Source organism: Geospiza fortis, unplaced genomic scaffold (genome assembly GCF_000277835.1).
Source record: "Geospiza fortis unplaced genomic scaffold, GeoFor_1.0 scaffold289, whole genome shotgun sequence".
Classification (NCBI taxonomy): domain Eukaryota; kingdom Metazoa; phylum Chordata; class Aves; order Passeriformes; family Thraupidae; genus Geospiza; species Geospiza fortis.
The window spans coordinates 932,561-947,115 of NW_005054478.1; the positions used below are offsets into that span (position 1 = coordinate 932,561).

Genomic DNA, 14,555 nt, shown 5'->3' on the forward strand with positions numbered 1-14,555 from the left:
AATTTTTGGGATCTGTTGTTTTTCCAGTAGCCTTGGGAGGGTTCATTTGGGAACGGCCCAGCCCAGGTGAAACTTTGGGAAGGTGAACACAGCAAATTCTCAGCATGACAAATCCAGTTTGTAACCTTTGGGCTGTTCTTTGTGTGTGTGTGTCTGTTCAAAACAAAAGGTAGAGAACAACAGTTTCTGTAAATGAGCATCTAATCCATCTCCTCCTTTTCTTTCACTTTCTTTAAAAGAGAAATTCCCCAACTGCCAGGATATGGAGATATCTTCCCTCTCCCCCTTGCTCAGCTTTATCTTCCCTGTTCTCTGCTTTATCTACTCGTGTTTTTAGGTGTTAATGAATCTCCACTAACGAGACAGGAGCTGGGCTTAGACCTCAGCATTGGGGGTGACAAACTCTCCTCTGGGGCCTTTGTTTTCCTGGGGATCTGGGATTGTTTCTCTTTGTTTTCCTGGGATTGTTTCTTCCCAAAGTTTTGAATTCCAGGCTTCATTTTTATCTGAGATGAGAAATAATCACTGGGTGTGGCATCAGTGACCCACTCTGAGGTACAGAAGGGGTGGGCTGGGGTGGGTTTGACCGTGGGAGGAGGAATTTGCTGTGGGAATGGGATTTTTCCTCTGAGGAAGAGCTCCCAAGTGTTGGGGTGTGGTTGTTATAGGTGTGTGTGGTCAGGAGGTTTTTACAGAGAAAAATCGGCAATTTGAGCACTTTCCTTCACTCCTACATGGATTTGGGACATAAAGCCCTCCTTGGGTCCCTCATCCTGAGGTGAATTTTCCTTCTTTGGGAGCTGCTTGTGCACAGGTATCACCTTTGGGAGCAGGGAGGGAACCAAAGGTGGGCAGTGGCACCCGGGGACTTTGTTCATCCAAACCTTTCCTGTCAGAAGCCGGGAGTTGAATCCATGGGCTCTCCCTTCCTTCACACTCTGGGGTGATTTGGAATCCTCTGGGCCTGTGGAAAGCGGCAGAGCAAAGTTTGGAGCTGCAGAAAATGGAGAGATGCCGGATTCTGCTTTGGTGCTGCTGACTGAGCTTAACCAGGGGTTATTGTGGTGCTGTTCACAGGGGTCCCAGGATGAGGGACGAGATGAGAATCTTGAATCCATTATTCAGAAGGCTGATTTATTATTTTATGATATATATTGTATTAAAAGAAAATTATGTATTAAAACTATACTAAAGAATAGAAGAAAGGAGACATCGGAAGGGAAGGAAAGGAGGGAAGGGAAGGAAAGGAAAGGAAAGGAAAGGAAAGGAAAGGAAAGGAAAGGAAAGGAAAGGAAAGGAAAGGAAAGGAAAGGAAAGGAAAGGAAAGGAAAGGAAAGGAAAGGAAAGATAATAAAATCTTGTGACTGCTCACAGCCTCGACACAGGTGGCTGTCATTGGTCATCAAGTGAAAAAACAATTTCACATGCTGGGTAAACAATTCTCCAAATCGCATTCCAAAGCAGCAAAACATGGAGAAGCTGAAGCTTCTCAGCTTCTCAGGAGAAAAGATCCTAATGAAAGGATTTTTCATGAAATATGTCTGTGACAGGTTATGGACATGGAAAATGGGAAAACAATCCCTCAGAGGGTGTTTTCCATGAATCCATGGCTCTGTCACCTCTGTGCCCTCCCACACACACAGGAGAGCACCAGAGCATCCTGTGGGGACAATCCCAGCCCCATCCCTGCTCCAGCACGGTGGGAAGGGAGGAAAAAAGGGCCTTAAAAACAGGATTCCTATAGGGCATCAGAGGAGTGTTAGTGCTCAGGAGAAGCTGGAATATTTTTGGGGTCAGCAAAATTGGGAAGCATCCTCCTTGTAGGAACAGCTGTAGTTGGGGATGCACCAGGGGTTAATTCCAGATATTGGATGGTATTGGCTTTGTGTGTGTCCAGGGTGGGTGGATTCTCCCCATGGATTCTCCCATTCCCTCTGCAGGGCTCCGGCTGCTGAGCCCTCTGTCTGCCATGAGAAAGAGGCTGGTGTCACCTCAGTGTCACCCTCCTCCTTTGGGGCACCGTGCTTGCAGTAAAATTGGGATTTTCTTCCCCGTAATCCAGTGCTGGGCAGAGGTGGGATGGAAATGGGGCTGTTTCAGTGGTTCAGCATCACGGCTGAGAAATGTGCTGTAGGTTTGGGTGCAAAGAAAACCAAATCCTATAGAATTCCTGTGGCAAAACCCCCCTTTTGTCCCCTTGTTGCTGTGCTGGAATTGAGCCTGGAAATCAGGATTGTGCCAGGGCTGAGGGACCCCCCAGGTTCCCCCACCCTGAACCCTCCTTTGTGCTTTGGACACGTTGGAGAGGGCTGGAAATGGGGAGAGTGGAGCTGGGAGCTTTCTTCAGTACTGGCCACCACCCCATGGATTTCATATTTGTTGGCATCCAGGTTGCTCCATAAATTTTTTCCATGTTCCAACTAAATGACTTGGCTTTCAAACCCTCGACTTGCATCCCCCTCTCCTTTCTCCCTCTCGTTCTGTGCTTGGTTTTTCCCCCCTGGGATCACTCACCTGCCTTTTCATGGAGTTGTTTTCTTTCCCTGGCACGCTGGGCTGGGTTTGGAGGGCGGTGAGGTCGCCTTGGAGGGTGGCAGGTGGAGTTTGAATCATAACAAGCAGGCTCTGTGATTGGTGTCATTTAGCAGAATGGAAAAAAATACCAAAAAATCAACTTTTTCCAGAGGTATTTCTGTAGTGGAACAGAGGGAAAACTGCGTCCCTAGCCGGCATTTCCTAGAAAACACTCGGGTGTGTAAACTGAGCAGGGTATTTGTTTCCAAAGCTGTTGTTTTTCTGCAATAAAACACTGAGGTTTCTGAGCTCCCAGTTGCCATTTTTCTCGCCACATCCACCAAGCCAGCTGCTGAAAGAATGTTCCTTTTGCTATTCTGTCTCTGTATGTGCTGTTTTTTTGCTTTGTAGTAACTCAGGTTGGTGTGTCCCAGGGACATAATTTGTGTCCAGACCCTGGGATTCCCGAGAGAGGCAAAAGGATAGGCAACGATTTTAGGTAAGAACATTTTCTCTGCGTTCTGTGCATGAGCTCCTGGGTGTTCTCCTGGTGTGGGGGGCTCTGTTTGCTCTGTCCCCCTCCCAAAATCCTGCCCAATTTTGGGGAACACGTGTGTAAAACCCTTCCTGTGTGTGCTGTTCCACAAAGATCTCTTGGAGTGTTTTTATCCTTTCCCAATCCAGGTCGTGTGCTGTCCTCCCTCCCCTGGAAAACTGAAACAGCCAAAAGAAAAAAAATCACTTTTCAAATTAGCTCAAGCCTCAGCATGGCCCTGCCCTTAGAGAATTTGAGGTGGCTGAGGTTCCTTGTCACTGAGCCTGTGTGGTGCCAGCTAATTGGGGTTTAGGAAGTTTAAACCAGAGCTGTTGTTCCTTTCCAGGTCCCAGTTTTCCTTTGCAGGGATGCCCCAGCTGCTGGTGGCCGTGGGGAATCAATATTTCATCTGATTCTGCTGCCCAGGGCTGTTTTGCTCATGGAAAGTGTCTCTCAGTCGAATCCCAGTCTGTCAGATTCTCCTTAAATGCAGCAAAGGAGGGAGGGCAGAGGAAAGGGAATCCCAGCAGTCCCTAAATTCCACGGGATGAATTCCCAGCTGCTGCGGGCTGGATTGTGTCACCCCAGTGAACAAAGCAGCTGGAACAGCAAAGCTCAGAATCCAAACCACAGAACAAAGGGCAGAACTCTCAGCAGTTGAGAAAGACTTTTACTTCACTTTTTGAGAATTCTGAATGTGTCCTCTGTCAGAGCTGTGGGTGAAATTCCCCCTGAAATGTCACTAAAAATTGGCATTTGGGCATCAGCACCTGGGGCAAACAGAGCAGAGGGGAGGCAGAGCTGGTCCCTCCTCCCTTCCCGCTGCCTGGGGATGGCCCTGGCCCCAAATGCTGGGATGCAGGAGCAGGCTGATGTCCCCTCTGTCCCCTCTCCAGGCTGGGCTCCAGCATCCAGTTCTCCTGCAACGAGGGCTACGACCTGCAGGGCTCCAAGAGCATCACCTGCAAGAGGGTCAGCGACATCATCGTGGCCTGGAGCGACCACCGGCCCGTCTGCAGAGGTGAGGGGCTCAGCTTGGCTGGATTTGGGGGTCTGGGGGAATTCCCAGCTCCTTCATGTCCCTTTTCCATCACCCATCCTGCCCTGGGGTCAAATAATCCTAGAATGGTTTGGGTAGGACCATCCTGCTCCTTCCACTGGCCTTCCAAGCCTTGGACACTCCCAGGGATTCAGGGGGAATCTGAGGGGGCTCAGCCTGGCTGAATTTGGGGATTTGTAGGAATTCCCATCTCCTTCCATTCCTTTTCCATCACCCATCCTGCCCTGGGGTCAAATAATCCCAGAATGGTTTGGGTTGGGCCATCCTGTTCTTCCCACTGTCCCTCCAAGCTGGCCTTGGACACTCCCAGGGATCATGGGGGAGTCTGAGGGGGCTCAGCCTGGCTGAATTTTGGGATTTTTAGGAATTCCCAGCTCCTTCCTGTCCCTTTCCCATCACCCATCCTGCCCTCAGGTCAAATCTCAGAGTGGTTTGGGTTGGAGGGACTTTGAGGACCATCCTGCTCCTTCCACTGTCTTAGACACTCCCAGGGATCATGGGACAGCCTGAGGGGGCTCAGCCTGGCTGAATTTTGGGATTTTTAGGAATTCTAGCTCCTTCCTGTTCCTTTTCCATCACCCATCCTGCCCTGGGGTCAAATAATCCCAGAATGGTTTGGGTTGGACCATCCTGCTCCTTCCATTCTCCCAGGTTGCTCCAAGCTGGCCTTGGACACTCCCAGGGATCCAGGGACAGCCTGAGGGGGCTCAGCCTGGCTGAATTTCGGGATTTGTAGGAATTCCCAGCTCCTTCCTGTTCATTTCTCACCCATCCTGCCCTCAAGTCGTCCCTTGGCCAGGTCAGAGAGTCCCAGAGGGGTTTGGGTTGGGAGGAACCTTAAGGAAAATGTTGTTCCGTGGGCAGGGAGACCTTCCCACCCCAGGCTGGCCTTGGACATTTCCAAGGATGGGGCATCCACAGTTTCTCTGGGAAATCTTCCCCAGGGCCTCCCCACCCTCACTTTTCAGCTTTTCTCAGGTGTTTTTGCACCTCCTTTTCCCCTCACAGACTCCTCCATGAATTTCCCAACCATCCCTAAATCCCTTCCCTTCCCTTTCTCCTGAAGATTTCCTTTAATTCAGGGATGTCAAACCTGAGCAGGATCACCCCTCTCCCTATTCCAGGTGTTTTCTCCCCTCTCCTGATAGAGGAAAGACTGGAATAAAACCTGGAAGAGCAGAGCTGGAGGGAGATTTTTAACTGGAAATGTGAAATTTTGGGGCTGTGCTTCCCCAGGAGCCATCAGGGAATGGAGTTTTTCTCCCATTTTTCCCATTTTGCCCTTGGCCATTTTGTTTTCATTCCCTCTCTGAAATGTCACATTGTGATATTTGTAATGCTAATAAAGAACAACTTGTAATATTTTTAATTGAATCCCTTTAAAGCTCTTAAAATCATAAATAGGGTTGTTGGGTTTTTTTTTTCTCCTAGTTCTTTTTTTCTTTAATTTCATCTGCAGATTTTTTCAGGGCTTTGGAATCCCATGTAATTCTTGAAACAAGCCTGGAATAAATTGAATCAGTGTAAGAGGATATTTGGCATAAATATGTGACACTGTAAAGGAAATTTATGGTGTCCTCCTGCAAGAGATAAGAAAGGATTTGCCAGCATTATTCTGTTTCTGTGAATCAACTTAATTTTTTCAGCTGCTGACTTCCATATTTTGGGGTGGTTTTTTTTCTATTTAAAAAGTTTGATTTTTATTTCAGCTTTCTGCCACTTTTTCCTCCCAGTTTGTGCCATTTTTTAAATTGGGTTTCTCTCCAATTCCAGAGCCAGTCCCAAATTTTGACCCCTTGGGCTTCAATAATTTCTTAATCCCCATTGAGCAAATTTTGGGGGAAAGTTCTGCAGCTTCCCCATTTTCAGCAGATTCCCTCTGGATCCTGGGAGAGTCACTTAATCCCACCCAAAAAAATGGGAATAATGGGATTTACCCTTTTTTTTTACATTGTGGGAGCTCCAGGATGAGGCAGGAATGGTTCAGCATCCTGGGTAACCTTCCCAGCCATTCCCAATGTTCCCACAGCTTGGCCAGGAGATTATTTTTTTATATTTTCCAAAGGGAAAAAAAAAACTTTGCAGACTCCAAAAAATGCAAATACATCTCGAAAATTAAATTATACATTTAAATAAAGGAATAAACGTCAAAAATAAATTAATTTTGAGGCTCCATCACAGCAGAAGATATTTCCAGAATTAGGATGTTTTTCCCCACTTTTTTTTTTTTGTGGAATATTTCAGCTAAATATTACATCAAAGGCATTCCACGGGCAAAATTTTCCCTGCTTAAGCACTTTTTCCAGCTTTTCCTTTACCTGAGATGTTTTGAAGATGCAGAGCTGAGTTTCCACCTTAGTTCTGAGCCCACAGAAGGAAACCAGCTGATAAATACTTAATAATGACCTAATAAATCCTGGCTGTGCAGTGTTTTGGGGGTTTGATGTGCAGGAAGAAAGGGAATGGGGTTTTTTGGGGACATCAGGAAGGAGACGTGTCATTCCTGGCCTGGATGGGGAAGGGTTTTTCATGAGGGAAAAAGGAGGAAAAAAGGAAATAAATCAGTGTGAGCGGTAGAGAGTTGGGTGTTGGTCTGAAGGGGAGAGGGAGTCGGGGTTTTAAGGGATTGGGGGTTGGTGGGATCAGAGGTTGATGGGATCAGAGGTTGGTGGGATCGGGGCTTGGTGGGATTGGGGTTTAATGGGATAAGCTTTGGGTGAGATCAGGGGTTGTTGGGATCAGGGATTGTTGGGATCAGGGTTTGTTTGGATCGGGGATGGGGATTGATGGGATCAGGTTTGGATGAGATCAGGGTTTTATGGGATCTGGGATTATTGGGATCAGAGGTTGATGGGATCAGGGGCTGATGGGATCAGGGTTTGGTGCTATCAGGGTTTGGTGGGATCAGGGTTTGTTGGGATCAGAGGTTGATGGGATCAGGGTTTGTTGGGATCAGGGTTTGATGGCATCAGGCATTGATGGGATCACAGTTTGGGTGAGATCAGGGGTTGATGGGATCAGAGGTTTATAGGATCAGGGTTTGATGGGATCAGGGTTTGTTGGGATCAGGGTTTCATGGGATCAGAGATTGTTGGCATCAGGCATTGATGGGATCAGAGTTTGATGGGGTCAGCGATTGTTTGGATCAGGGTTTTGTGGGATCAGGGGTTTTTGAGATCAGAGTTTGACGGCCCCACTCCTCACACAGAACCCCCTCATTTTCACCCCCCAGCTGTACAACAGGAGCACCATAACCCACCCGAACACCAACTGCCCCGTTTCCACCTCCTCCCACCTCCATCCCAAGCTCCTCCCTCCCCCCCCAGCAGTGCTGAGTGTCCCCATTTGTGTCCCCAGCCAGGATGTGTGACACGTACCTGCGCGGGCCCAGCGGCGTCATCACGTCGCCCAACTACCCCGTGCAGTACGACAACAACGCCTACTGCGTGTGGGTCATCACCGCCCTCAACCCCGCCAAGGTGAGCTGGGCTGGGGGCCTGGCTGGACAGACGGACACTCTGGGGTCGCCTCATCGCTCTCTGCAGCTCCTGAAAGGTGGCTGTGAATCTGGGCCCTCAGCTTGGGAAGGATTTTGGGACTCTTGAGGTCATGCAGAAGGGCTGGGAGCACAAACCCTGTGAGTGAGGAACCACTGAGGGACAAAAGGAGATTCAGGGGTGGCCTCATCACTCCCTGCAGCTCCTGAAAGGTGCTTCTTCTTCTGGGCCCTCAGTTTGGGAGGATTTTGGGACTCTTGAGTGCATCCAGATGGGCTGGGAGCACAAACCCTGTGAGGAACCTAAGGGTGCTCAGCCTGGAAAAAAGGAGACACAGGGGTGGCCTCGTCACTCTGTGCAGCTCCTGAAAGGTGGCTGTGAATCTGGGCCCTCAGTCTGGGAAGGATTTTGGGACTCTTGAGCTGATCCAGAGGGGCTGGGAGCACAAACCCTGTGAGGAACCTAAGGGTGCTCAGCCTGGAAAAAAGGAGACACAGGGGTGGCCTCGTCACTCTGTGCAGCTCCTGAAAGGTGCCTGTGCTCAGCTGGGGCTGGGCTCTGTCTCCAGGCACTGGACACTCATCCAGACTCATCCAGGCACTTCCAGACATATCCAGATGCTTCCAAAATACTTCCAAACACATCCAGACACATTCAAGCACATCCAGGAACATCCAGACACCTCCAGACATATCCATGCACATCCAGATGCATCCAAACAAATGCAGACAATTCCAGACGCCTCCAGACTCATCCAGATACTTCCAGACACATCCAGGCACTTCCAAACACATCCAGACATTTCCAGACACTTCCAAACACATCCAAACACATCCAGACACATCCAGACACTTCCAAACACCTCCAGACATCTCCAGGCCCAACCAGAAACATCCAAACACTTCCAAGCACATCCAGATCCATCCAGACCCTTCCAAACTCATCCAGACCCTTCCAAACTCATCCAGACACTTCCAAACTCATCCAGATACTTCCAGACACGTCCAGACACATCCAGACACTTCCAAACTCATCCAGACCCCTCCACTACCCCAGGTTGCTCCAAGCCCTGTCCACCTTGGCCCTGGACACTTCCAGGGATCCAGAGGGAAACCTTTTCCAGCTCCTTACCCTCACATTCGAGGTTTTTTGAGCCCCCCAGGCTCAGTTTCTGTCCCCACACAGACTCTTCCCCGTGTTTTCCCAGCTGTCCTGAAATCCCTGGCCTTCCCTCCCTGCTGAAGGCTCGTTTAGTTCAGGGTTGTAATTAAAAGTGAGCGTAATTATTTGCAATCGAAGCCCCTTTGATATCTGGTGTGGGGAGGTGCCCCAGCGGCCCAGCTCATCAGGGCAGGGAGGCTGTGCCAGGAATGCTGATTTTTCCCAATTTTTTTCCCCTTATCCAGCAGGATTTCATTCCCCAGGGGCAGAGGAGCGAGGTTCGGGTCTATCTCGTGCTATTCATGCAGTATTTTTTACAATAAATTGTAAATTTATTCACATTTTTGCGCTGGTTTAAATTTAAATACAAGCCCTGCCTCTCCTTGTCGTGGGCTGAGACTGGAAAAAGCTGTGAGGGCACCAAACACTCAATTCCCATTGCCAGGGAAAATGGACAGGGATCGATCATCCCCAGGCCAGGGCAGTCACACCTGTACAAAAATGAGATTGGAATTGGTCAAATCCATCCATTTTAACATTTCCCAACAAAGAACTGCAGGTTCTGCTCTGTCATCCACAGAAATATGGAAATTTTTGAGCTGTGGGAGGAGATCCCATTGCCTTTGCCTTTGAAATGTTAAATAGCTTTAATTAATTCAATTAATGTCAGTTTTTGAGGGATTTTTTGGGGGGGTTTAGGTGTTTCAGTGTCATTTACAAGGAGGGAAAACCTAAAGCAGGGAAGAAAAGCACCAAATCCTTTTGGGAAGGCCACAGCTCTCCCTGCTTTCCTAAATCCTAAAAAAGGTTGGAATTGGTCAAATCCATTCATTTTAAGATTTCCCAACTCGGATCAGAGATTCCACAGCACAAGGAACTGCAGGTTCTGCTCTGTCATCCACAGAAATATGGAAATTTTTGAGCTGTGGGAGGAGATCCCATTGCCTTTGCCTTTGAAATGATAAATAGCTTTAACTAATTCAATTAAAGTCAATTTTTGAAGGGATTTTTTGTTTTGATTTTGGGTGTTTCATGGTGGAAGTTTTGATTTCCAGGTTGGGAAAAGCTCTCCTGGAGCAGGGAGGGTTGGGAGAAAAGCACCAAACCCTTTGGGAAGGCCACAGCTCTCCCTGCTTGTCCCTCAGGGATGATCCCAGCATTTCCTGGCTGAGGGAAGGATTTGGGGATTAATTGCTTCCAATAATTGCCATAAAATAACTTGGAAATAATATTTTGTAATAAATTTTTTGGTAATCTTTTCATGGACTCCAGCAGTTTTTGGATCAGATGCTGTTCCATGGAGCTTTGGGAGAAGCAGGGAGCTGAATTTAGGAATTATTTGCAAGTCCTCTGCTCTGTCTTTGGCAGAGAACGAGCCTGATATCCACTGAGCTCCAAAATCCCCTCCAAATTTGCAATTTTCCCCTCAGAACTGGGAATTTTGCACCCACGGGGCTGAGGCCTCCTCATTGACAAATTGGGATTTTTTTTTGCTCTGCAGAGTGGGGACATCAAAACCTATTTGGGGGATATTTCGTTTTTTTTAGCTGGGCCCTGGTGCTTTGGGAATTAATTCCAACCACGGTGGGAAAAGAAATCTCTGGGGAGCTGAGAAATGCATGTGATAATTGGGGAATTTGCATAAAAGCTATTTCTGGCCCTTTCTTGACATAATGGATGTTGCTGGTTGAGGTTCCTCCTGGGGTTATTCCCAAAAAAAGCCGTGTCCAAGCTGATGGAGGGAGAAGGGGATGATTTATCCCAAAAAGAGGGGGAAATTCTGGAGCCTGGGGGGGGCAGGGAAATGAGGAATGAGCTTGGAAAGCTTCAGGTTAGAGCTGCACTGTTCTCCTGGAGTGAATTATTGTGGATTTTTCTCCCCAAAATGTGACTGGACTTCCAATCACTTGGGAATCAGGAGTCCCGTCTCATTTTCCTGGCTTTGCTGATTGCTCCTTTTCACTTCAGCAGTTCCAGATTTTGGGGGTGCTGGTGGCTCTGTGGCTTTTAACAAATCAGTAAATAATTAAATAAAATAATTTCCAGCTTTTAAAGCCAAAAAAAAAAAAAAAAAATAAAGCCAGGAAAATGGGTAAATAAATACAATATTAAAAAAAAAACCACCCAGGGAAATGGGTAAATAAATAAAATATTTTAAAAAAATGGGAAAATGGGTAAATAAATACAATATTAAAAAAAAAAAAACCAAACAGGAACATAAGTAAATAAATACAATGGGAAAAAAAATACAAGCTTGTAAAGCTTCAGGTTAGAACTGCACTGAGCTGATGTTCTCCTGGAGAGAATTATTGTGGATTTTTCTCCTCAAAATGTGACCAAATAAATCAATTAAATAATTAAATTAAATAAATTACATTTCCAGCTTTCAGGGTAAAAAAAAAAAACAGGAAAATAAATACAGTATTAAAAGAAAACCAACAGGAAAATGGGTAAATAAATACAATATTAAAAAGAAAACCAACAGGAAAATGGGTAAATAAATACAATATATATTAAAAAAAACAGGAAAATGGGTAATTAAATACATTATTAAAAAAAAACAGGAAAATGGGTAAATAAATACATTATTAAAAAAAATCAGGAAAATGGGTAAATAAATAGAAGCTTGTAAAGCTTCAGGTTAGAACTGCACGAGCTGCTGTTCTCCTGGAGTGAATTATTGTGGCTTTTTCTCCTCAAAGTGTGACTGAACAAATCATTAAATAATTAAATAAATTAAATTCCCAGCTTTCAGAGGGAAAACAAAAAAAAATCCCAAGCAACCCCAAACAAATAAACAAAACCAAAACAAAATAAAACCCAACAAATCAAACAAACAAACAAAAAAAAAATCACCCTACGAAACAGAAAAATGGATAAATAAATACAATATTTAAAAAAAACAGCAGGAAAATGGGTAAATAAATACAAAATTCATTACTTTATTGCAACTCTTCATGCTTCTGGAGCCTGCACAGGTTAATGTTTGGGTACTCAACACAAATTCAAGTTGTCTGAAGCATCACCCAGGCTCCTGGTTCACCATCCTGGGGCTTTTGGGGAAATAAAAAAAACCTCATTTAAAAATGAGTTAAAATCTCTACATTTCATTTTCTGCGCATTGAAAAATACTGTGCTCATCTGTAGGAAAGAAAACACAGGCCAGCTCAGCCTGAGCTGTATAAACATCTTTTTTTATTATTATTTTTTGGTTGAACTTTGGGGTTTTTATCTCCCTGGGAATCCACACCTGATCAGGTTTTGTTGCTTATAAAAGGAATAAAGAACAAGAGTTTGGATTTCCTGGGCGTTGGTTTCTTCTCCTTCTTGAATTTTGATGATTTTTGTGTCGTGTGAAGCAGCTGACAGGAGCACCAACCCACATTTGGGGATTTAATCTGTTAAAAGTCAGGGAAATTCTTATATTTGCAAAGGTCTCGTGCATTTGAGTGATTTTGGGGCTTTTTTTGGTCTTTTTGCTGGTCAGGTAAAGAATCCAAGAAAGAAAACTCCATTGATTTCTGCTGATGGGGGATGTGAAACTCTTAATTTAATTTAATTAATCTCTTCTTTTTCTGTTTGTTCAGCCTGTCCCAGGCTGGGTTAAGGACTCTGCCCCTTAAATTGGATTTGAAAAGCAGAAATTCCCAAAGCAGCTGAGAGCCTTGGAGCACAAACTTCCCTGGCAGTTCTGCTCCTGAGTGATGCAGAGAGGCTGCGAAAATCCCAAATTTGGGTGGCACAGGAGAGGAAAGAAAGGGATTAGGGATGTGAAAATGCTGAGGATTGTGTGTGCAGACAGCAGGAGAGAATTCTCTGACAATTCACAGAAATCCATAAATTCTCTCCTGCTCGGACCACGAACCAGGAGAATTTCCTGAGCCACAAAATAAAATACTCTGCATTTCCTGAGCCACGAATGAAATATTCTGCATTTCCTGAGGCACAGAGTAAAATATTCTGTATTTCCTGAGCCACAAATGAAATACTCTGCATTTACTCCATGAACGTCCAAAGCCGCCTGCGGAATTCCAGTTTTGGGGAGGGAAAGGGTGGGAAAAGGCCCACAAGGGTGGAGCTGCCAGCGCACAAATATTGATGTCAGTGAAGTCAGCTGGGCAAGCAGAGGTGATCCAAATCACTGTAAAAATCCTGAGGGAAAAAACCCCAAAAAACCAAACCAAACCGAAGAAAAAACCCCAAGAAACCAAACCAAACCGAAGAAAAAACCCCAAAAACCAAACCAAAACCAAAACAAAAAAAACACAAAAAAACCAAAAAACCCACAAAAAACCCCCAAACAAACCTCAAAAAACAAAACAAACCAAACCCAAAAAAACCTCCAAAAAAAAACCAACCAAAAAAAAACTATAAAAAGAAACCAACAAGAAAAACCACCCAACTTTTGGGGATGTTTCGGTGATTTTGATGCTCTCGGAAGCTGCTGCGGGATCCATGGGCAGGGCTTGATGTTAATTGACAAATGAACTGTGTTAATTGTGTCCTTGGCAGGTGATCAAGCTCACTTTCGAGGAATTCGAGCTGGAGAGAGGCTACGACACGCTGACCGTGGGGGACGGGGGCCAGGTCGGAGACCAGAAATCCGTGCTTTATGTGTGAGTACCAATTCCCCAACTCCCTCCTGCAGGATTGCACCCGGCCAGGTGGCGCTGAGGGTTTGGGATGCAGAGGTTTAGGGGTTTTTTTTAGTGGTTTTCTGTCACTTTGGGGACAGAAAATTGTCCCCTCTGAGTTTTATGTGTGAGTTCCAACTCCCTCCTGCAGGATTGCACCCGGCCAGGTGGCGCTGAGGGTTTGGGATGCAGAGGTTTAGGGGTTTTTTTTAGTGGTTTTCTGTCACTTTGGGGACAGAAAATTAAATTGTCCCCCTGTGCTTTATGTGTGAGTAATAGAATGAACCTGGCCAGGTGAGGCTGCAGGGCTTGGGATGCAGGGATCCAGTGGGTTTTGAGGCTGGTTGTCACTTTGGGGACAGAAAATTAAATTGTCCCCCTGTGCTTTATGTGTGAGTAATAGAATGAACCTGGCCAGGTGAGGCTGCAGGGCTTGGGATGCAGGGATCCAGTGGGTTTTGAGGCTGGTTGTCACTTTGGGGACAGAAAATTAAATTGTCCCCCTGTGCTTTATGTGTGAGTAATAGAATGAACCTGGCCAGGTGAGGCTGCAGGGCTTGGGATGCAGGGATCCAGTGGGTTTTGAGGCTGGTTGTCACTTTGGGGACAGAAAATTAAATTGTCCCCCTGTGCTTTATGTGTGAGTAATAGAATGAACCTGGCCAGGTGAGGCTGCAGGGCTTGGCGTGCCAGGAGCCAGTGGGTTTGGGGCTGATTGTCACTTTTGGGACAGAAAATTGTCCCCTCTGAGCTTTATGTGTGATCACCAATTCCCTCCTGCAGGAATACACCTGGCCAGGTGGCGCTGAGGGTTTGGGATGCAGGGATCCAGAGGTTTTAGGGCTTTTTTTTTAGTGGTTTTCTGTCACTTTGGGGACAGAATGTTGTCCCCTCTGAGCTTTATGTGTGAGTTCCAACTCCCTCCTGCAGGAATACACCTGGCCAGGTGGGGCTGAGGGCTTGCCATGCCAGGATCCAATGGTTTTAGGGTTTTCTGTCACTTTTGGGACAGAAAATTGTCCCCTCTGAGCTTTATGTGTGAGCACCAGAATGCACCTGGCCAGGTGGGGCTGATGCAAATTTGGAATATCTGAGACTGAGCAAGGTGCAGTGCCTGGAATCTTTTTCCAGGAAGTTTTCAGTAAATTCCTGCT

At 46.2% G+C, this 14,555-nt stretch overlaps 1 protein-coding gene across 1 annotated transcript in view; it reads left to right on the forward strand.

Annotated features, from left to right (window-relative positions):
• CSMD2 (CUB and Sushi multiple domains 2) overlaps positions 1-14,555 on the forward strand; it is a 225,955-nt gene that overhangs the window by 101,114 nt on the left and 110,286 nt on the right. The window contains 4 exon segments of the mRNA XM_031063038.1: positions 2,926-3,013; positions 3,946-4,070; positions 7,467-7,588; positions 13,280-13,383. Coding sequence (XP_030918898.1) covers positions 2,926-3,013; positions 3,946-4,070; positions 7,467-7,588; positions 13,280-13,383 — 439 coding nt within the window.